General features: G+C 39.7%; 1 protein-coding gene across 9 annotated transcripts in view; it reads right to left on the bottom strand.

Annotated features, from left to right (window-relative positions):
• Window positions 1-377: 377 nt before the first annotated feature.
• HELQ (helicase, POLQ like) overlaps window positions 378-22,702 on the bottom strand; it is a 47,553-nt gene continuing 25,228 nt past the window's right edge. For 5 of the 9 annotated variants that reach the window (XM_059386368.1, XM_059386367.1, XM_059386364.1 and 2 more), the window contains 7 exons: window positions 18,564-18,777; window positions 16,485-16,642; window positions 15,013-15,111; window positions 11,102-11,275; window positions 8,191-8,304; window positions 7,212-7,346; window positions 378-1,129 (listed from right to left, as the gene is read on the bottom strand). In XM_059386368.1, the coding sequence (XP_059242351.1) occupies window positions 1,022-1,129; window positions 7,212-7,346; window positions 8,191-8,304; window positions 11,102-11,275; window positions 15,013-15,111; window positions 16,485-16,642; window positions 18,564-18,777 (1,002 nt within the window). In that variant the 3' untranslated portion in view covers window positions 378-1,021. Of the gene's footprint in view, window positions 1,130-7,211; window positions 7,347-8,190; window positions 8,305-11,029; window positions 11,276-13,887; window positions 14,127-15,012; window positions 15,112-16,484; window positions 16,643-18,563; window positions 18,778-22,702 lie in introns of those variants that run through there. The other 4 variants (XM_059386365.1, XM_059386369.1, XR_009401514.1 and 1 more) reach the window with 4 other exon arrangements.

A 22,702-nucleotide genomic window follows, 5' to 3' on the forward strand; every position in this document is an offset into this window, starting at 1 on the left:
AAAACACTGCTAGTTATTACTTTTCCTATAATTGACATTTGAGCTATAATCTAAAAAGGGAAGGGGAGAGGCAATATTTAAGTTGTGTTTAAAGAGAATCTTCAAATTGCTGATTTGGGCACTTCTTTGCACAGGTCCCTACTTTGTGTGATAGACTGGGCTAAGTGTCGCGTGGCACCCAAAGATGACAAAAAAGGTCTCTGCCCTCCAGGGGATTTCAAACTAGTGCTATGAAGAAAGACATGGGCCTAATGAAGGGCCCAGAATACTCACAGGAGGGAAGAGCCCACGTATGGGGTGGGGAAGAGCACACACTTGGACAGTTTCATAGAGGAGACCGTACTTTAGAGTTTGTAGCTGACACCGGAAGCACATGGTACATTTTTAAAATAGGATTTTTTTATTTATTTACTTGAGAGAGAGAGTGTGTGTGTACAAGTAGGGGAAAGGGCAGAGGGAGAAGAGAGAATCTCAAGCAGATTCCACACCGAATATGGAGGCTGATGTGGGGCTTAGGCTTATGACCTGAGCCAAAACCAAAACCATTGGATGACCAATCAGCTAGACCACCCATGCGCACCCACACAGTACATCTTAAAGATAACTTTTCATGCACTAGGGGTAGCAAAAAAAAAACCCAAACAAAAAAACAATTAGGAAATGAAGGGTCTGGAAATCCCTTCTGGGGGTATTTCTGGGATTTCAATTTCAATTTCGTCTAGTTTGATGAAAAAATGTGTAAGAGAATAATACAAGGTCTGGCTGCAAATGAGGCTGGAGATAAGTGGAAGTAGTTGGATTTCATTGTGGTGCTAGACACTAGACATGAGAGCAGAGAAATCATGTCCAAGTGTCAAAGAAGATGGATTATTAATGGGAAGGTGAAGAGTATATTCAAACATCATCCACAGTTCTTCATGTATAATTAAGATGTATTTTTTTCATTGATAAATTATAAGGAATCTTCAGTAAAAATATGCACAATAAATCATTACTATTTGAAAATGCTCATCAGACAGCTTCATGCCTTTTCAGTGGAAGAGGCCTCAACACTGGGGAAATCAGAAGGCGGCCTCAATAACTCTTCCACTTCCTCTTGTAAAGCCTCTGCTTTCTCGTGCAACAGCATCTACAATAAAAACATCAAGACATGAGGCCAGAATATGCATTGGCAGGAGCCGCAGCCATCTTTACCACCGTCTGTCAGATACTTGAACCCTTACACATCAGCGATCCAGACACTGAGACCAATAATGAGAATGAAAAATAGCCACTTAAGCATAAGTGATTATAGTAAATGAAACTGAAGCATCTACCTAAAGCCATTTTAACTGATCAGGGCACTTGGTATACCAAAAATAAAGGAGCTTTATTACTCTCAAAGATCTGTTTTATTGAAGACTCAGCTACTTAAAAATTAATTTACAATCTGTAAAATTTAAGGCAGTTTTGCAAAAATTTAATTAGCTCTTGAAAATGTTATCCTTTATATATGCTTTTTATTATTCCTCAAAGTTTAGTATGCTATCTTTTAAAAATCTCTATCAGTGTTTCAAAGAAAAATTTTGTTCAAGCTCCTAAAATTAACATGGCTAATTTCAAAAGAAACATAATGAGTCAAGAAAGTATTTCTGAATGTGGCACATGGTAGATGTCAATGAATATTTGTTGAGTAATGGTCTTCCCTTTCTTTTAAAAACCGGAAAAAGGGGTGCCTGACTGGTTTTAGTCTCTCGGTCTTGGGGTTGTGAGTTCGATCCCCACAGTGGGTGTAGGGATCATTAAGAAAATAAACTTTAAAAACAAAAAAACAGACATACAGTTTTGGTGTTTGCTGCAGCTAGGTGCTGGGTATACTGGGGGGCAGAATTTGCATTACTTCTGTTACAGAAGTTTTATAACAAAAAGTTCAGCAAAATCACATGGAGGAAAAAAAAAATCATAGGACACAAAATGAAAGTGGAAAACACACTCTACTCATTTGACATAAAGCATAGCATTGCATAGCATTATAGACAGAAGAGATTAAAAGGCAATGAGGCAAGCTTTCCAGTAGCCGAGGTAATGGTGACCATGTAAACTCATCTCCCAATGCACCCTTTAAAAACTATACAGCTCAGGAAGAGCGACAAGTACACTGCACAGAAGCCATGTGTCAGCACTGCTAGACTACAGAGAACACCATCATCTTTGTATTATGGTAAAAATACCTGCCAAATTGCAGCAGGACCTTTTCTCAAGCTTCTAGTCCAAGGGATTGCAGAGATGGTGAGATTGAGAAAAAAAATACATGGGAAGGAGGAGAGGGGAACATAAGGTTTTAGATTCAATATAATCACCTCCAGAGAGAGAAAGGCTACCCCAAGTATGAAAACACTGAGAAAAGACTTGATAGATTGAAGCACTGCCTACAAGAAGGGACTGAAAGCTCATGCGACTCTGGAAGGCAGTCTTGGAAAGGCAACCCCTCGGGGGAGAAGATGAGTAAAACAGGAGAGGAGCCCTTTAAGCTGCGCGGCGCGGCGGTGGGGGGCATAACAGGGTGAAGTTTAGGACGCAGCAGGACAAAAGGAATTAAAAAAAATCAAAGAACTTTTCTTTGCACTCCCCGCCCACCCCAAGCTGTCCATGAAACTATCCTTTGCTACACGGACAGAAAAGACTTTTAAACCAGAATTCTCATCAGCCACTCCAGACGGCCGACTCTTGTCTGAGAAGTGCAGGGCACACCAGTTCTTATTACACTGAATTACCGTATAAAATAAAACAGAAAATGAGAATCAAAGCTCTTCAGCTCATGAACATTTATTCTCCTGAAAGCAAACTATGAAGCAGAAGAACTGTAATGCAACATTCCAAACTGAATTAAATATTATTAAATAAACTATTTAATATAAAATATAATTAAATATTATTAAATAAATAAATATCATTTGGAGATACGGGGGGGAAACACATCTAAATAAGTCCCAAAGTAGGAAGAGATGGACCCAGAACAGGAAGAGTAAGCTCAGGTAAGAAGTGGAAGAAACAGGCAAAATCATATTAGAAATAAAAACCAACAAAGTGATCAAAGAAGAGTAGATTGTAATAAAACTTAATTAGGATCATGAGAGAAGGAACAGGAGTGGGACAAGAAAACAAGATGATGAAAATGAGATAAAGAAAAAAGTAAAGTGGCGCCGGAATGCAGAGTTGGTTAAGCATCTGGTTCAGGTCATAATTTCAGGAACCTGAGATAGAGCCCTGCCTTGGGCTTTACGCTGAGCGCAGAGTCTGCTTAAAGTTTCTCTTTCCCTCTCCCTCTTAACCCCCAGCCCTACTCTCTCAAATAAATAAATAAATAAATCTTTCAAAAAAAGGTAAAAGGGTCAGGGAGATTGAAATGGAAGATGGGCAAAGAAGATCCAACATACATATCACTAGCGTTGCTAAGAAAGAAAAATGAAACAGTGGATCATACTGAACTAATAGTTAAAACTACAATCTGGGGCGCCTGGGTGGCTTGGTCAGTTGAGCACCTGACTCTTGGCTTCCGCTCAGATAGGGATCTCATGGGTCAAGGGATCGAGCCCCTGGTTGGGTTCGTTCTATGCTCAGTGGAGAGTCTGCTTGAGATTCTCTCCTGCTGCACCCCCCGAATCACACGTGTATGTGAGTGTGTTATGCTCTCTTTCTCTCTCTCTCAAATAAATCAGTTAATTACAAAAATAAAACTACAGTCCAAGGAAACTTCCAGAAATAAAATAAAGATATCCTAGTAAAACTACTTCAATTTAAAATACAGAACATATATTCATGTTTTACATACTAAAAATTCACAAGGATGGGGGGGGAACTAAAATGGGATACAAACAGAATCTAACTGCTCTTCCAATGAATTACATAACCACAGTGAAGCAGATTTAAAAAAAAAAAAGTGACATTTGAATACATTATTTCAGTTATATATTCTCAGACTAAAGACAAAAAGAGCATATACAATACTGAACTCATTAGTTTTTTTTGCAATAGTATGGTTTAACAATTCTGAAAATTATTTTCAGTGCATTCTAGGATTGAGCAAAACAGAAAATATGCTGATGAAGACAGGAACTGGGTGTCTCACTGTTGGAGAAAGGAAGTAAAAATAAGAGAAAGGGTAGAACTACAATGAGTCCTGTAGTGTGGGATCAGTGTGGATTAAAGGTGACTGGAAATTCTTTGATGTTTACACTGGAAGGTGGGATTTGATTCTTCTCTTGAACCTGGATTGACTTGTAACCACTGGAGTGTAGTGGAAATGATGCTGTGTGATTTTCAAGGGTGGTCACAAGAAACTGCAGTTTCTGCATTAGTTCCTTGGACTGAGACCATTCCAAGATCTCCTGAATGTTCCCGCTCATATCCCAGGCCCATGCTATAAGAAACCCAAGCTAGGGTGGCTGGCTGCTCAGTGGGTAGAACCTGCAACTCTTGATCTTGGGGTCATGAGCTCTAGATCACACTGAGCAGAGCTTACATACGGGGGAAAAAAAAAGAAGAAAGAAAAGAAACCTAAGCTACAGATAAATAAGAAACACACAATATTTTAAAAGAAATTATACCAGATTGAATAAAAAGTGGCAGAGAACCTTTGAGCCCTTGGACTTCTATGGACAGGGAAAAGACTGAGAAAGCTCCCCAGCTGCAAACACAGGCCATTCCTTATGGGAAAGAATGATTCCGATGAGCGATTCAAGCCAGGAAGCATCATTCCCAGGGAGAAAGAAGTCCTAACCAAGCAACTAGCCACAGGTGCCCAGCTGGATACCAGAACTGCTTCTAGGTGGGGCACATGTCCCCTCCTTTGAATGGCAGTACCCTGTGCTTCTGTCTCTGTTCACCATTGTATGTGTGTCTCTTTAGTTCACAGCTCCTCACAGTGAGAGGAGCATATCTGTAAAATTGTGCTCAAGAAGCATCACCTGCAGCTAGACTTGATTTAGAAGAAACACCGGACCTTGAGCCCGAGTCTAATGCCACAAAGGGATAAATCTTTTAAGGATGAGTATATTTTGCATGTGGGAGGAATGTAAATAATCTGTGACCAGAGAGCAGACATTACAGATGACTACAAATTATTTGGCCCAGCCCTCATGTGGAGCCGGGGTCTAATTCCTCTTCTTTTGGATCTGGGCTGATCTTAATGGTCTTCTAGTAACCAACAGGACACAGCAGAAGTGATACTACTTAACTTCTGAGGTTAGTTCAGAAGATTTCCTGCCTTTTCTGCCTTGATCTCTCAAAATGCCCACTCTCTGGGCATTTCCTTGAAACTGAGCTGCCAAGCCATAAGAAACCCTAGCCCCATGGAAAGGCCCTATGTAGCTGCTCCAGTTGAAAGCCCCAAATAACAGCCATTTTCAACCACCAGCCATGTGAGTGAACCATCTTGGATATCCAGTTCAGTCCAATTCAGATGACTATAGGCCCAGTCAAAATCGGACTGTAACTGCATGAAACTCCAAGTAAGACTCATGCAGCTAAACCTTTCCAGAATTCCTAATCCACAAAACACAAGCACAATAAAATAGCTGTTTTATGCTGCTAAACTGTGGTATAAAACTTTGTTATGCAGCAGTATGTACCTGGAAAAATTAGAATTGGAGTTACTGAACGAATTCATGGCCTTTAACAATTCACGTGTAAGTAGAGAAAAATATACATTTCTCCATAGATGGGCTCTCTCTACTAAAAGAACCTAGAAACAATGATCTCTCTCTCTGCTTATGAGCATACTTAGCCGCTGGAACTTGGGTTTCTAAAATACCAATCTTCACCAGAAAGAACTACAGCTCGTTGGAAAAATGGCTGATTCCATGACTAAAGCAAGCTGAACCTTGACCATCTTGTGCGAGAGCACTAGTTACCAATTTTACCGTCTCTCAGCTCCAAATCCATCCCCCGTTGTCTTGTAGAGAAAGACACTAGAGGTGGATCCTGTAAACCCGGCTCCTTTGCCAGCTGGGACAACGTTCAGCTTCGTCAGTAGAGGGCACTGGAGGGACTGCCGGAGGATGGGGCTTCTCTTCCCGGGTTTGGTGTGTCTTTTCTTTTGGCTCCCGCAGTGCTAGTCTGGTACCTGGACACCCTATCTGCCATCCCAGAGCCACGGCCACACCCTCTCTCCAGTGAATCCCATCGGCAGCGGGTGGTGTGGGTTGGGGCGGAGGCTTTTCTTGTTACTCTGTCTCACGGCGGCTGAAGTTCTGTCTACCCCTTAGAAGTCAACTAATAGCCTTGTTACTAGTCACTAATCCTTTATGTTGAACTTTCCTCTTCAAATTACTGTGTGCTTTCTGTTCCTAATAATTAGACTCGAACAGATATACCCCAAAAGTAAGAAAGCCCAACTATGACGGGGACAGGTCCAAAAGACAAACTGGCCCATGTCTAGAAAATGACGAGGAGGACAGTAACTGCCTAAAGCTCCATTATTTAATATGAGAAAAAAGAAATGCTTAGACACAAAGAGAGCTGTTTTCAAATATGTAAAGAACAACCATAGGAACAAAGAAAACAGACTAATTCTGGGGGTAGAACTTACGGCGTAATGGTAGATATTGTAAGAAGGCAACAGTTAGCCTCACTATTGGGGTGCTTTTTGGAACACGGAGAGTGTCCAAAAGTAGAACTACCTAATTTTTGAGGTTGTCAGCTCCTTGTCAATGAAGGTGTGCATAGGTGGGAAGACCAGACAGGATACCGAGGAGGGGCCTTCTGTGGAAAGCGTGAGGAGCGGATTCTGGGAGTTCCAGCTTCTCTGTACCTCAGGGGACTTTTGAGCCTAATTCTTAGCAGGTGCTTTTTCTCTTTTATGAGCCTTGTGGCACAACAGATGCACTCTTTTATCCACATACTGTAAGTACATGCTTCTGTGTCTATAGTTAAATGTTTTTGCTTTTATGTCCAAAGTATAAGGAGATAACACTACAAAATATTATGAAGGGTAAAAACTGGTTGTTTGCTTAACTTTTTTTTGTTTTTAAAGATTTTATTTATTTATTTGACAGACAGAGATCACAAATAAGCAGAGAGGCAGGCAGAGAGACAGAGAGAGAGAGGGAAGCAGGCTCCCAGCTGAGCAGAGAGCCCGATGTGGGGCTCGATCCCAGGACCCTGGGATCATGACCTGAGCCAAAGGCAGCGGCTTAACACACTGAGCCACCCAGGCGCCCCTGTTTGCTTACCTTTGCTGATGAAACAATTTGCTTGGCCTGGCGTCTTGATAAATGATCAACTGTCCTTATGAGCACTTCAGGATTTGCATTAGCTAAGTGAATCAGACTTTTATAGCCTGCGTTGTATAACTGTTTTGCTCGACCCTAAAGGTATTACACAAATCAACAGGGTCAGAATTTGGGATTAGAAAAAAATAATCAAGTGTCTTATTGAAGGAAAAATTTCACATGCAAGAGATAGAAACAGACTACGGTAATAATAAATATGCAGAGATAACACATCTGAATCCAGAGAAATTTTAAAATATGTATTTGGGTAGTCCCAATCTGACTGCAAGACAGCTTTCTGTGCAGCTTAAGTTAGCCAATGTGTGTTGCAATCAGGAATGAGATGTTCTAGTGCAATATCCTTAAAATGTTTTCACGATCTACTCAGGGGACTGCTGGGGTGCGTGCATGTGCGTGCATCTGTGTGTGTGTGCCTGTCCCCAGGCAGAAGAACGCTTCTGACAGAAGGACTGAGAAACAGAATAAGCTGAAATCAACAGTTGGCTAAAAACAAAGAGTTGAGAAACCAGGTGAGGATACTTGGTTCTCACTCCCTTAGGAAATGGAAGTAAGCCTTGTTGCCCCCGAATCACCTTCCTGAGATAAGCACACCGACAGGAGGTAATGCTCCGCTGGAGTGGAGGAAGAGACACTAAGGACAATATACTCGGGGAGTCTCATTCTCATCCCTACTGTTGTGTTTTTCCACAAATGTGATTCTTCTCATCAGAACTGCTTCCAGATTGACAGGGGATTTCTGGGAGGCCATGACAACAATTTAATAAAGAAACAGACACACACACACAAACCAACCTCTCATGATAAATGAGGAGTAAGACCGTTGTTTTTATTTACCTTGTGATAAGACTTCACAAAAGAGTCAAACCTGACTTTTCTTTAGTTGAAATCATCTCAGTTGGGAAACTGGGAAGCCACTAACCTCTAAAACACCAGTCACTTCCATGAGAGGAATTAGCTCTGCCTTGACACAGTAAGTCAACTTCTTGGTAAGTTCTACCAATAGGGCTCTATAAACCCAAAACTCCTCAAGTTCCTACAAAATACAAAGAAATACATAGGATTTAGATCTGGTAAGTCATTTATTTTTATTTATTTATTTTTTTTTAAAGATTTTATTTATTTATTTGACAGAGAGAAATCACGAGTAGTCGGAGAGGCAGGCAGTCGGAGAGAGAGAGGGAAGCAGGCTCCCCGCTGAGCAGAGAGCCCGATGCAGGACTCGATCCCAGGACCCTGAGATCATGACCTGAGCCGAAGGCAGCGGCTTAACCCACTGAGCCACCCAGGCGCCCCTGGTAAGTCATTTCTAAGCTTGGTTGGCATAGTAGGGGCCCAGAGAGGGTGTTCCTTCATTTAAGTTCTGAAACTTGGTAAAACCAGAGACGAGTAACAATTCCACACAAAATTATCATAAGGAAACATGGGCAGAGACTGAGGGATTTGATCAAGTGGTTCTGCGATGAGGAAGAAGATGGGAAGTTGGAAAACGAGCCACTGAGAAGAGCTCTGTTCATTTTTTATCAAAACGCCAGCAAGTGAACGTGCAATTTCTCTTTCCCAAGTAACTGAAAACAATCCCCACCTCTGGGAGTTCATCCCGAAGACAAAACATTACGTATGGAAGGATCCCAATGCAAGATGTAGCAATATTCAAAACAAAAAAATCCTGGAAGCAATATTTCAGACAGTAAAAATATTGGAAGACGTGGGTCAATCTTGGTTAAAGGTGGTGGTAAATGGGCATTTACTGTATTATTTTGTCTTATTTAATGTCTGAAAATTTCTGTCGTAGTTGTTTTCTAAAGGTCACTTTCTAAGGGCTGGGTGTCCCCATGAGCACACGTGACACATGAAGTGCCATTAACCGGCTACTTTGTGACCACCAGGAGAGCAGCCAATGCACTAGAGATGGCAGAGTGAAGAGAAGAAGACCTTGACCAGAATGACCAGTCCGCCAACCCTGAACTGCCTTGGCTCCAGCTGTCCGGTTACATGCGACGATCTTGGTTCGCTGTTGTTTAAACCTCTGTGGGGTTTTTCCCGTTACTCGTAGTTGAAGGCATTTTAACTAATACTACTGATGTACTATTTCATACCACTTATGTAGCTTTTTAAAAAGGAAAAATCAGGGGCACCTGGGTAGCCAGGGGGTTAAGCCTCTGCCTTCTGCTCAGGTCATGATCCCAGGGTCCTGGCATCAGGCTCTCTACTCAGCAGGGAGCCTGCTTCCCCCCCCTATCTCTGCCTGCTTGTGATCTCTGTCTCTGTCAAATAAAATCTTAAAAAAATAAAAATAAATAAATACATTTAAAAAAAAAAAGGAAAAAACCCTTTAAAATACTGAAAATACACTCATGAGAGCACAGGCTGTCGGGCAGATTGTGTCTAGGATCAACCACTAACTTATAGTTGTTTTTCAGATTTGATAGTTTCTTTTACTTGAACAATTCTATAAGGCTGAAGTCCTTATAATCCTAAGTAAAACAAAGGGATAGAATTTTAGGGGAAGTACCTTTAAATATGAAGAAACACAAACACAGAAAACTTAAAAAAATAAAGGCTAGCTTCTTACTACCTATAAATTTTGTCTACTGCTTAGCTAGCACATGATTAGGGAATGTAAGCTAATATTTAAAACTTAGCATAAGTGGGAGACATTTAGAAATGCGAATTTGCTAAAATAATTATCATTCAACCCAAAGTCAAGTATTCTGGATTATTTACTCATTAATACATATGACAGAATTGACTGCCATATACGTACACAGAATATGGAAATTTAAGATGGGGAAAACGAAGATTTCAAATTTAAAAATAAGATTCATGAGAGAAAAATGTTTTTAAAAAACTGAGTATAGAAACAAAAATGGAAGGATTATTACACCATTCAATTAGAAGAAATTTAAATGTGGCCAAAAAAGGCTTATATTATCAATTCATCCCCAAAATTGTCCTAGTGGAAAGTCTGGTAAGCTTTGCTATGCTATTTAAAGAAACTCTGAAAGCTGGTATTAGTAAAGTCTTAAACAAATGCGTCCCAAATGCAAATGGCCAAAATAAAGTTTTCTTCTTGAGTTAATTAAACTATACACTTGACATAGAAACCTAAAGCAGCTGCCAAACACTGGAAGCAAAAATGGCAAAATACTGTGGCGATCACGAGAGCATGGTCCCAGGAGTGACAGGTGCCTGCTGGATATTGGTGAGGCACTCGTCAAACACTTCCCATGGTTAGCACCAGGGGAGAGATACCCCCCCCAGAACCTGTATCGATGGAGAACTGTGGTTTTAAGATTGATTCCAAAGACTTGTCACTACTAGAGGTGGTTTTATGAGTAGGGATAACCAGGTGCTCGCTTTCTTTTTTTTTTTTTTTAAAGGTTTTGGTTTTTTTTTGGATTTCATTTATTTATTTGAGAGAGAGAAGATGAGCACAAGCGGGTTGCGAGTGAGGCAGGAGAGAAGCAGACTTTCCACTGAGCAGGGAGCCAGATGCAGGGCTTGATCCCAGGATTCTGGGATCACGACCTGAGCTGAAGGCAGACAGACACTTAACTGACTGAGCCACCCAGGGGCCCCATAACTAGGTGCTTTCTACTTGTTCGCTAAATATTTTAGGTGATTCTGCCAATTTTGTATCTTTACCGTAAGTTAGTATATAGGACTTTCATAAGCAGAAAGAAACAAGTATATTTTAAATATAGTTTGAGTGCTTAGTATTACTAGAACAAGTCAACAGTGAGGAAATAATGACTAACCGGTTTACGAGTTTAGCAGCAGTCAAAACAGAAAGATGCATGAGGCATGTGTCATGTAGTCAGTGGAATTACCTCACAGAAATGCAGCACACAAGAGGAGAATGAGGCAGCTCCGGCAAGAAGACTTTGTATATAGCCTCGAGGCATATTAAATTTTTCAGACACACTCCAGATGTTGGTCTCTTTGAGCAGGGTATAAAGAACAAAAGACAGGTATAGTCTGTTGACAATGTCCTTGTCCACCTTCTAGAAAGACAAGCAAGTAAATTTATGTCCTGGACCTGCTAAGAATGTACATCATATTGAAATTGGACAACAGGCAATCTGAATGAAGTTCTACTATAGAAAAGCCAGAACAGAATGATTCCACAGAAAAAAACCTAAGTTTTTACCATAGGTACTTCAGACTAATTCAGATGATCATTTTTCCAATTATTAAAAAAAAGAAAATATGCCAAATTACTTCCAATTTAAACTTCTTCTACAGGGGAAGCTGTAGTGGGTTGAATCTGTCTGCCCCCACAAAAAGATATGTTTACCTCCTAACCTGTGGTACCTGTGAATGTGACATTATTTTAGAAATAGGATCTTTGCAGGTGTAATTAATTAAAGATCTTGAGATGAAATCCCCCTGCGTGTGTACTGCCCACTTAGGGCTCTGTATCCAGTGGCCAGCGTCCTTCTAAGAGGAGAGGACACAGAGGGACACAAATAGGAAGCAAAGTGAAGATGGCAGTGTTCAGTGGCGACCCTGGAGGGATGCATTTACAAACCAAGGACACCAAAGATTGCCAGCAGCCACCAAAAGCTAGGAGAGAAGCAAGATGTTTTCTTCCTTAGAACCTCCAGAGGAAGCCATCTTGATTTCGGACTTTTGGCCTCCTGAACTGCAAAAGAGTAAATTTCTGCTGTTTTAAGATACTCGGTTTGGGCTAATTTGTTGTGGTAGCCCTAGGAAAAGAATATAGGAAGGGAAGGAGTTGGGAAGACCTTTACATTTACTGTGGTATTTACAGGTTGTATATATTTGTGAATGGAGTTAAAGAAATGCATTTATTTGGATAGGTATGTTAATAAGCTTATCCATATAGCTTATAGTAATAAGATATAGTAATAGTTAATAAGTTATAATAATAGTTAATAAGCTTATCCATATAGCATATAGTAGACTAAGTAAATATTAGATTTTATGATTTCTACATGGTCATGATAAAAAAATTAATGTTTCTAAAATTAAAACACTGAGAGAGAAAAACCTACCTAGAGCTGACAATTTCCATGTACCTGCTTCTGCCTATAGTATCTAGTGACCAGTTCTTGTGTAGAGTATCTCATAACCAATATCAAGCTAACTTAGAAATTGCATAACTGATGCTTAAAACCAGAGGAAAGACAGGATGAACTGGAAGGGAAAAAAGTGGGTATAAAATATAAAATTGTATCCCCTATGGTGGTAAAGGAATGGGGTGAGAACTCACAGTGGCATATTGAAGACTGTCTGAATTACAGAGTCTACATGTCGATTCTTATAAAAAGCATCGAGCTGAAAACCACGATAGTTGAATTGCCAGTAGGGAAAAACTGCTTCTCAATTTCCCAATTTTGGTGCACCTTCATTTGAGTCAATGTCGATTTTGCTTAGAATGTATTTTCTAAGCCAAGAAAAATGATATAATTTTATTACAAGGTAGGATAAGATGCTTTATACCAATTTCAAGATCTTTCATAAGAAATATCTAAAGAAAAACGGGAGTGTCTTTTTCAATGTAGAGAAACAAATTTGATTTTAAGTAAATTTGTTCTCTAGAAATTAAATCAACTGAAAGTTTATTGACTATATTTCATTAACAAAAATAAATTCTCATATGATCTCTCTGATATGAGGATTTGAGAGGCAGGGCGGGGGTTATGGGGGGAAGGGAAGGAAAAAATGCAACAAGATGGGATCGGGAGGGAGACAAACCATAAGAGACTCTTCATCTCAGGAAACAAACTGAGGGTTGCTGGGGCTGGGGCAGGGATGGGGTGGCCGGCTGATGGACACGGGGAGGGTCTGTGCCATGGTGAGTGCTGTGAAGTGTGCAAGCCTGATGACTCACAGACCCCTGGGGCTAGTAATACATTGTATGTTAATAAAATAAATAAATTTTGATCCAAGTTTAAGAAGATGCATTATTCTCAAAAGATTTTGTAAATGTTTATTATTTGTTAATTGAATTTCAAATTATTATTTTTTTTTAAAGGAGGACTCTTCTTCTTCTTCTTTTTTTTAAGATTTAATTTATTTATTTGACGGACAGAGATCACAAGGAGGCAGAGAGACAGGCAGAGAGAGAGGAGGAAGCAGGCTCCCTGCGGAGCAGAGAGCCTGATGTGGGGCTCGATCCCAGGACCCTGGGATCATGACCTGAGCTGAAGGCAGAGGCTTTAACCCACTGAGCCACCCAGGCACCCCTCAAATTATTTTGATTTTTTATTTTATATGTTAAAGTTGTATATAAAATGTTTGTTTTATGAAATATTTTTATTTAACATTTTGAATGTCTAAGCAGCATAGGCATTTCTGAGGTAAGAGACCCAATCAAAATATTGTGATAGCATGAACACTCAACAACTAAACATTCAATTCTAATGTGAGTAAATACCATCTTTCACTTTTCAAAATGAAATGAGTAATATTTATGTAATTAAAGATACAGGGGAAATGAGAAGATAATTAGGTTTCAATAAAGATTAGATTACCGATAAAATTAAAAATGAAAAAAAGTGTATTATAAGGCAGAAAATGAAATTAACTTTAGGATTTGAAGGCATGTTTGCCAAAAAATTATTTCCATTCATTTTTTTTTAAAGATTTTATTTGCTTGAGAGAGAGCACAAGCTAGCTGGGGAGGTGGGGGTGGCGGCGATGGCAAAGCAGACTCCCCGCTGTGCAAGAAGCCCAACGTGGGGCTCAGGCTCAGGACCTTGAGATCATGACCTGAGCTGAAGGCAGACACTTAACCGAAAGGAGCCACCCAGGGGCCCCTATTTCCATTCTTCTTGACATTAGTGTATTAGACACTTGCTTTGTATTTGTTGACTAAACTTCAAAACACTGTAACATAAGAATATTACACAAAAAAGTATTAATTTATCAACTTCAACCTTCTACAGAATTTTATGTAGTTCAAGTACTAACTAGATAGGGAGTTCTTTACGAAAGAACAACAAACGACAACAAGAATGAAAACCTCAAACCCATCCTATCTCAGAATCTCTGACATCAAGCAGAATGCCTAACAGAGTGTCTAGGTGTGGGGGAGCACCTGGCTGGCTCAGTCAGAGGAACATGTGACACTTGATCTTGGGGTCATGAGTTCAAGCCCCACATGAGGTGTAGAGATTATGTAAAAAAAGAAAAAGAAATGTTCTAGGGGGATGTCTGGTGGCTCAGTCGGAAGGGCATGCGACTCTTGATCTTGTTATAAGTTCCAGCCCCATGCTGGGTGTGGAGATTACTTTAGAAAAAGTTTCTAGAAGATACATTTTTCTCCCTTGAACTGAAATTATTTCAGGATTATATATTTTATAAACATTATATAAATATATAAAAATATATAAACATTTATATACATTATATACATTTTATAAAACATTTTATAAAAACTTTATAATTTTTATAATATAAGCCATAAGTAGCCCAAGAAAAAGAGATCAAGAAGCTTTACCTTCTCCTACGATAAGAAGCTTATATGTGCTTGACAGTGTTTCAGAAATGCAAAGGTACACATAACAAAAAAACTCATGACACCATCCGAAAATACTGTTTTTAAAAAATTCCCAAATTTCTGGTCCTCACGTTTTAAATAGCAAAATGGGAATCGTATTAACTTAAAGAAAAAAATATGAAATGAAAAGATTGAATCAACAAAAGAGATGATACAACAGCATTAATTTTGCTAAGTCAACTTACTTAGGAAGAGAAAAAAAGACTATGGTACCTTTTTTATAGCTTGACCTGATGCTTTCTTCCCAATAAAGTTTTCAGAGACTCCAAGAAGAGCAGCTACGTTTTGTTCTGCTGGACTGAGCTGGCTAAACTACGTTTAAAAAGAGTAAACATAGAAAAAAATCAAACTGTAACTTTAAAAAAAAATATTTATTTATTTGAGAGCGAGCAAGAAAGTGTGTTTGGGACAGCAGAGGGGAGGGAGAGAAAAATCTCAAGCAGACTCCCTGCGGAGCGTAAAGCCTGACACAGGGCTCGATCTCACAACCCTAAGGTCACCTCCTGAGCTGAAATCACGAGTGGGACGCTTAACTAACTGGACCACCCAGCCACCCGTCAAATTGTAACTTTAAAAAATCTGCCTTTTGAACCAAATCCAGTATTTCCTGATACCACATTTTCATGCTTTTAAAGGATATGAGAAGAACACCACCAATTTATTTATACAAATTGTAAGCTTAAACATGTATTATTAAAATACAACATATTTTAGCAGAATACTTAAAGGCATGGTCACAAGCACTGTGGTCTCCACTAGGGTTTCCACAGAGTATGTGGTTACGTCTAATACTGAGATGATGTCTGCTGGGGAGGAAGAACAGGGAAAACTTTTGACAGTAACTGCTTTATACAGCACCACTTAAAAAACCTTAGTTACGGGGCGCCTGGGTGGTTCAGTGGGTTAAACCACTGCCTTCGGCTCAGGTCATGATCTCAGGGTCCTGGGATCGAGTCCCGCATCGGGCTCTCTGCTCAGCGGAGAGCCTGCTTCCCTCTCTCTCTGCCTGCCTCTCTGCCTACTTGTGATCTCTCTCTGTCAAATAAATAAATAAAATATTAAAAAAAAAAAAACCTTAGTTATGATTTTAAAATAGGACATTAAAAGAAAGATAATTTCCTGCAATTAAGAGCTGCATACTGCTTCCGCCTAACACATGTTCCTGTGTCTGCCGCACTCACAGTAAAGTCATAATAGACTACACTCGACTGCCTGGTTTTAGAGAAAGCAGGACCAGCTGCACCTTCCTGTTGTGATAAAACTGACATTCCTTCTCAGTATTGACATCACTGGGCTTCGTCATCATGCTTGGCTCTGATAGAGCTTTCATGTAATTCAAGTCTCCAAAAAAACCCAGCTTTCACGGTTTTCTTCACACTGCAGGCAACATAAAGTGGAGTGGTCACCAAACTGTAACAGTGACTATCTTTGCAGAATGGGAACAGGGATGATCCTGCTTTTTTTTTTTCCTGATAATGAACATGTTTATATTTAACAGAAAAGTAGTATTTAAGTTAAATAAACTGAAGATGCTATTGCTATATTACTATTTAAAAAAACTGAAACATGAAAGACCCAATTTCAAATACACTTCAGTAGAGACAAAAAGTGAATAATCACTTGACAAAAATTCCATCGTCATTAATAAATAAAATAGCCTATATTGAAGAACCTTATAATCTTACCTGCCTGAAGTATATCATCCAGTCAGGGACACACTGAGAAGCCATATCATAGGGAGTTGTTAGGTAAATTAGGTGAAGAAGGCTTTCAAGCACAAGACCTTCGAGACCTTTCTTCAAATCTCTGTAGAGAATGTCACAATAAGCCAAATCTATAGTTCCTAAAAGAAAGATCAAATATTTCATCTTTCATAATTACCAAAAGGGAAATAATGTGATTTTTAAAGCATCTTATTTAGAAGTTACCTACATATAGCAAAAAGTCTTCAAAAGCTCTCAAGTTTTTTTTAACTCCATTATAGTTAACATACAGTGTTAGGTTAGTTTCAGGTGTACAATATAGTGATCCCACAATTCTGTACATCACTGAGTGTTTATCATGATGGGTGCACTGCTAATCCATCTATACATCTCACCCACTCCCCCCCAAATCTCTTCTTATGGAATTTAGCATAACTATTTTGGAGGTCATTTTGATAGTATATATCAACATTTCATAAGTACATACCTTTTGACCCAAATACTTTGTTTCTGGAAATCTAACCCAGAGAAACATGTCCACATATACTCAAAAATACATAAATAGTGATGCCCATTGCAGCTTTGTTTATAACTGAGAAAATAAAAAACCTGTGCAAATGTCCATCAATAGGGGAATGGTTAACTAAATTACGGTATCCAGACTACGGATGATTACAGTAGTCAAAGAAAAATGAGGTAGATTTAAAGGGACTGACATGTTAAGATGCTCCTAATATTTTAAGTAAGAAAAGCAAGCTGCCAAAAAATACCTACAACTATGATTTCATCTTAAAAAATAAAGTATAAAACATATATAAATATATATGCATGATACATAATAAAATCTATACACATATACAGATAGACAAATGTAAATACATACACATATTTATCTATCTACATAACAACATATGGAAGGACACACAGCAAACTGTTAACAGCGGTTGCCCCTGGGAGAGTGGAAATGGGACAGGAGAATGGGGTTTTCCTTTACATAATTCTGAGTTCTAAGGATTGTTTTAAAACAATATGGGGCGCCTGGGTGGCTCAGTGGTTTCGGCCGCTGCCTTCGGCTCGGGTCATGATCTCAGGGTCCTGGGATCAAGCCCCGCATCGGGCTCTCTGCTCCGCAGGAAGCCTGCTTCCCTCTCTCTCTCTCTCTCTCTGCCTACTTGTGATCTCTGTCTGTCAAATAAATAAATAAAATCTTTAAAAAAAAAAAAAAACAATAGACCTGTATTATTTTTCATTAAGTAAATTATGATGTAGCCATTAAAAAAAAAACCATTCACTGCTGTGGAACAATTTTTAAGATATTAAGCAAAAAAAGCAAATTCTGGAACAATACAAATGATTATTTATTTAAAAACAAAAGTTAAAAAATCTCAAACTTGTATACAAGTATGTATTATGCATTGAAAGGAAATGTACAGAAACTGTCTGAAAAGACGCATGCCAAATTATTATTCTTGGTAGATATTAAGATTTGCATGATTGCTAGGGGAGGGGGTGTGTGAAGGGAGATTATCATCTATTTCCCCAAATACTTCTACAGTATCTTAAATTACCTGTATTCTAAAACATTTTTCGGGGCACCTGAGTGGCTCGGTTGGTTAAACGGTCAACACTCGATTTCGGCTCAGGTCGTGATCTCAGGGTTGTGAGATCAAACCACGAGTCCGACCCCTGGAGGACGTGGTCTCCTTCGGGTTCCCTCTTTCCTCTTTTCTGCCCCTCCCTGCTCCCTCTCTGAAAAAAATGAAAACAAAAAACCCCCAAAATCCCCAACATATTTTCAACTTATTTATTTACAAAAAATTTTCTTAAAGAAAGCTCTACACACAGCGTGGTCTTGAACTCACGACCCCGAGGTTGAGTCACACACTCCACTGGGCCAGCCGGGCGCCCTGATTTTCCAACTTTGAAAAGCTAAAGTAGTCTCATAGCTTATAAGATTAATGTTATTAATAAGAAATTACAGTTCCAATTTAAAGAAAGAGAATGATTTAATTTCTATTTCTTCCCCAGCATATTTCCTTAGAAACTTAGCTAAACTCTTACCCTTAAAAGAAGCTCGTCCCAGTTTTGTAATATGAAAGCTCTCGTCTTTGGGCTTGTCAACAACGTCTTTCTGGAGAAGTCCTTTTTCTGTCAGGTCTCTAAGCCATTCAACAGTTATTTCCCGCAGACTTTTTTCTTTCAACAAAATCTTTTGCTGAACACCAAACAATGTACCACCCATAAAGTGACATATGTCATCAAGATTTGTTGCGATCTGAAACAATTCAGGATGTCACTGGAGCATACGTCAAAGATACTGAAATAAATTAGTGCGCGATTGACATATTTGCGTATATAAGGATAATCATATAGTGATGTTTTAAAATCAACGAGAAACAATTTAAAGAAGTTATCATATTCATACTTCTAATGAAAACACGGACCTATTTCTCACTCAAAAACTCCTCAGATTTTTGAGTGGCTTTTCAGTCTCTCCCACGCTGTGCTGTTCCTTCTCCAATCATCACTGATTCCCACGCCGCCTCCTGCAGAAATTCTCCCTTCACCCCTTCCCACCTGTAAGAATTCTTCAGCGTCGAACACACAGACACCCATGCAAAACACAGCCGAAAGTCTCCAATGAAACAGGAGCAGGCAATATTTCCTGCATATCACCTAAAAATAAAGTCTTCTTCTTTTTCTGTCTCTCTCATTCCTGTTCTTTTGCTGCCTTCCCTTTCCCCCTCTTAGTCACTATTTAAAACCTTTAATGGCAATCATAATACTTAACCCTCCATTTGGTATTCAGATGTCGAGATGATGCTGAATTAGAATTTTGTATTAGCTAATTTTAATGAAATCAGCATGTTGTACTAAAATATAGTCAATCAATAAGCATATTTCTCTCTCTCACAATTCTGACGATACTTTCAACTGGAAAACATAGTCATTGGATACCAAACCCAAATAAGGGTTAACAAAAAACATGATGAGGCATAGACACTTTCTACTGCTTTTCCTCCTTTTAGTAAAATTCACTTTCTTGGAAATGTTCTGACCTTTTATTATTATTATTACTACTACTATTATTATTCTTTGAGAGAGAGAATATTAAGCAGGATCTATACCCAGTGGGGAGTCTGATGCTGGGCTCAATCTCACAACCTTGGTATCATGACGTGAGCCGAGATCCAGAGTTGGACCCTTAACGGACTGAACCACCCAAGCACCCCAAAATTCATTCTAAGTATAATATTCAATTAGGACAAAACTTCAGTTTTAAGATATTCAAGACTGATTCTCAGTGTGTAGATTATCAATGAATTTAGTCGCTGAACTGTTTTCTACCTGGTTGATGTCCGTAAACACTGGGGATACTTCCAGCTACCATCATGTTATCTTTCTATCCCTCTATGAAGATTTTACAGCATTGTGATTGACACCCACTGGTCTAGCCTCTGTCTCTGGCCTCCACAGCTTCTCAAAGCTAGATTCTCTACTGCTGCCCCAACCTTCAGGTTCACCCACGCCTCTCCAAAGTCAATCCATTCATTCGTTCAAGTACTAACAGAGCACCAACCCCATGCCAGGAACTGTGCTGGGCACTGGGAGTCAGGGACAAGTAAAGATAAATGTGGAGTCTGTTGGCCCAGGGCTTACATTCCAACAGGGATCGCTGCACTAACCAGCAAAGAAGTACAAACTGATAGGTTCTACTAAAGCAATGTGGTTCGATCAAGCATACAGTAAACTGACTGGACACAGAGGCACAGGGGGGCTTCCCTGAGGAGGGATGGTTAAGTGAAGCCTCCAGGTTGAGTGCGTGAGGGTCAGACGAGAGACAGAGTGGGGAAGATGGGCGAGTCCAGGCTCAGTGAGCACTGGTACGGAAGGACCCAGGAGGCCAGTGTGTCTGGGGTGCAGATTGCAAGGGGGCAGAGGCCAAATCTACCATGGTAGACCGTGACAAGGAACTTGGGCTTCCTAAATCCTAAAAACAATGGGAAACCAATGGGACAAATTTTAAGCAGAGATGGGTAGCACAATCTGAGTTTACGTTTTGACAAGACCAGTCTGTGTGAATGATCATTTGGAGGGGATGTGGGAAGGCATGGCGGAATGGACGCAAGGCAGTCAGACCAGTGAGGGGACAACCACACTGGCCCGGACAGGAGAGAGACACTAGGAGCACGGACCCCAGTGTCCAGGTGCGGGGATAAAGCTACAAGCAGCCTACAGAACCTGCCTCTCTTTGCCTCAGATTCTTTTTTTGTAAAAGGGGAATTTCATTACTTAATTCGAAGGTATGCAAGGATCAGAGATAAAACACATAGTGTCTAACAGAGTGTGTGAAACATGGTTGTGATAAATAAATAACTGGAGGCTCCCCAGGTATTTAACAAGGCATTTACAACAAGTTATTTAACAAGTCCTTTAACAAGGCCCAACTTGTTAAATGCTCTCATTAATTCCTAGTTTCCTTCTCCTCGACCAAAGCAAGGACTTAGTCCCTCCAGGGGTGCTCCTCTGTATCCTCCTGCCCCCAACCTCACTGCCCAAGTCGCAGACCTTGCCCTTCTTGCTTCTCCCCTCTTCAACCTGCGTGTTTCTGTCCAGAGGACTTGACTGCTGCTTTAATTCCAACTCTAACGGTCTTCCTACTTTCTACTGTGTTTAGAGTTCCAGCCTTCTTCCATGACTACAGCCCCGTTGTGAGCCTTTACCCCAAGGTGTAAGAGGAACCCTGGTGGCCTGACCTCTTCATGGATGGGTCCAGTTTCTTGAGTTCTGCCTCCTGTGGTAGGCTTGGAACAACAGCTGCCCACCTGCTAATCTCCTGCCTAGACTTCTTGCTGTACTTCAACTGTTAAAACAGAATTTAAATGCAACTGTTGTGCCCCATAGCTCTTGGACTGCCAGGCCTATGAACCCTACCCCTGTGGCCAAGTCCACCCTCCCAGTAGTTACCTGAGTGGTCCCATCTTGAGTGAGTCCCAACTCCCTCCCAATTCCATGAGTCCTATCTCATATACACATTTGTCAGATGTATGTATTATATGTCCTGTGCCTTCTCATTTTAGCTGTCTTTTGAAGATAATTTTTAAAATTATGATGAAGTCTATTTGATAGATTTTTCCCTTCATGGTTTTTGTTTTTTGCTTTCCACATAAGAAATCATCCAAGGTAACAAAAAATCCTTCCTTATATGTTCTTCCCTTTAAGTTTAGGTCTATGGTCCACTTTGAATTAATTATTTTTGACAAAATTAGTGTGAGGTAAGAGTACAGGTTAGTTTTTTGTTATTGTTCTATAGAGATATCTAGTTGCTCCAGCCCCATTTATTGAGAAACACTATCCTTTGTCCCTTTAAATATTCTGACACCCTTTGCTAAAACCTGATGATACACAGGGATGCCTGGCTGGCTCAGTTGGTGGACACGCAACTCCTTATTTTGGTGTCCTGAGTTCGAGCCCCACGTTGAGTGTAGAGATTATAATTTTTTTAACTGATCACATACGTGGGCCTAATTCTGGACTTACTGATCTATTATTGGGCTATATAATCCTTGTGCCAATACCGCACTGTCTTGATTACTCAAGCTTTATAGTTACTTCTTGAAATAGTGTGAACACTCTAAATTTGTCATTTTTTCACAAAATGAATTTTGGTTAATCTACTCCTTTGCATTTCCAAATAAATTCTATCAGACTTCAATTTCTACAAACAAACCTACTGAGATTTTGGCTGGTATTGCATTAAATTTACAGACCAAGTTGGGAAGTAACATCTGATCAAAACTGAATGTTCTAATTCTTGAACACGGTACCTCTCTCCATCTACGTAGGTCTCGTTCAATTTCTCTCAAGTTCTAGTTTTCAGTGTACAGATCTGACACATATTAGTTAAAGTTGTCCTTAAGTATTGTATGTTTTTTGATGCTATTGTGAATGGAGTTGTTTTTCCAATTATTTGTAGTGAGTATACAAATATAATTGAGTTCCATACACTGACCCTGTATCCCATGACAGTGCTGATTACACTCTAGTTTTTCCCCCTACATTCCTTTGGATTTTTTTCTTGAAACTAGTATCGCAAATAAGACAGTTTTACTTCTTCCTTTCTAATCTATACGCCCTCATTCCTGTCTTGTACCGGCCAGGATTCCAATATACGCTGAAAAGAAGGGTGAGAACAGATC

Source organism: Mustela nigripes, chromosome 1, assembly GCF_022355385.1.
Source record: "Mustela nigripes isolate SB6536 chromosome 1, MUSNIG.SB6536, whole genome shotgun sequence".
In the NCBI taxonomy this organism is placed as follows: domain Eukaryota; kingdom Metazoa; phylum Chordata; class Mammalia; order Carnivora; family Mustelidae; genus Mustela; species Mustela nigripes.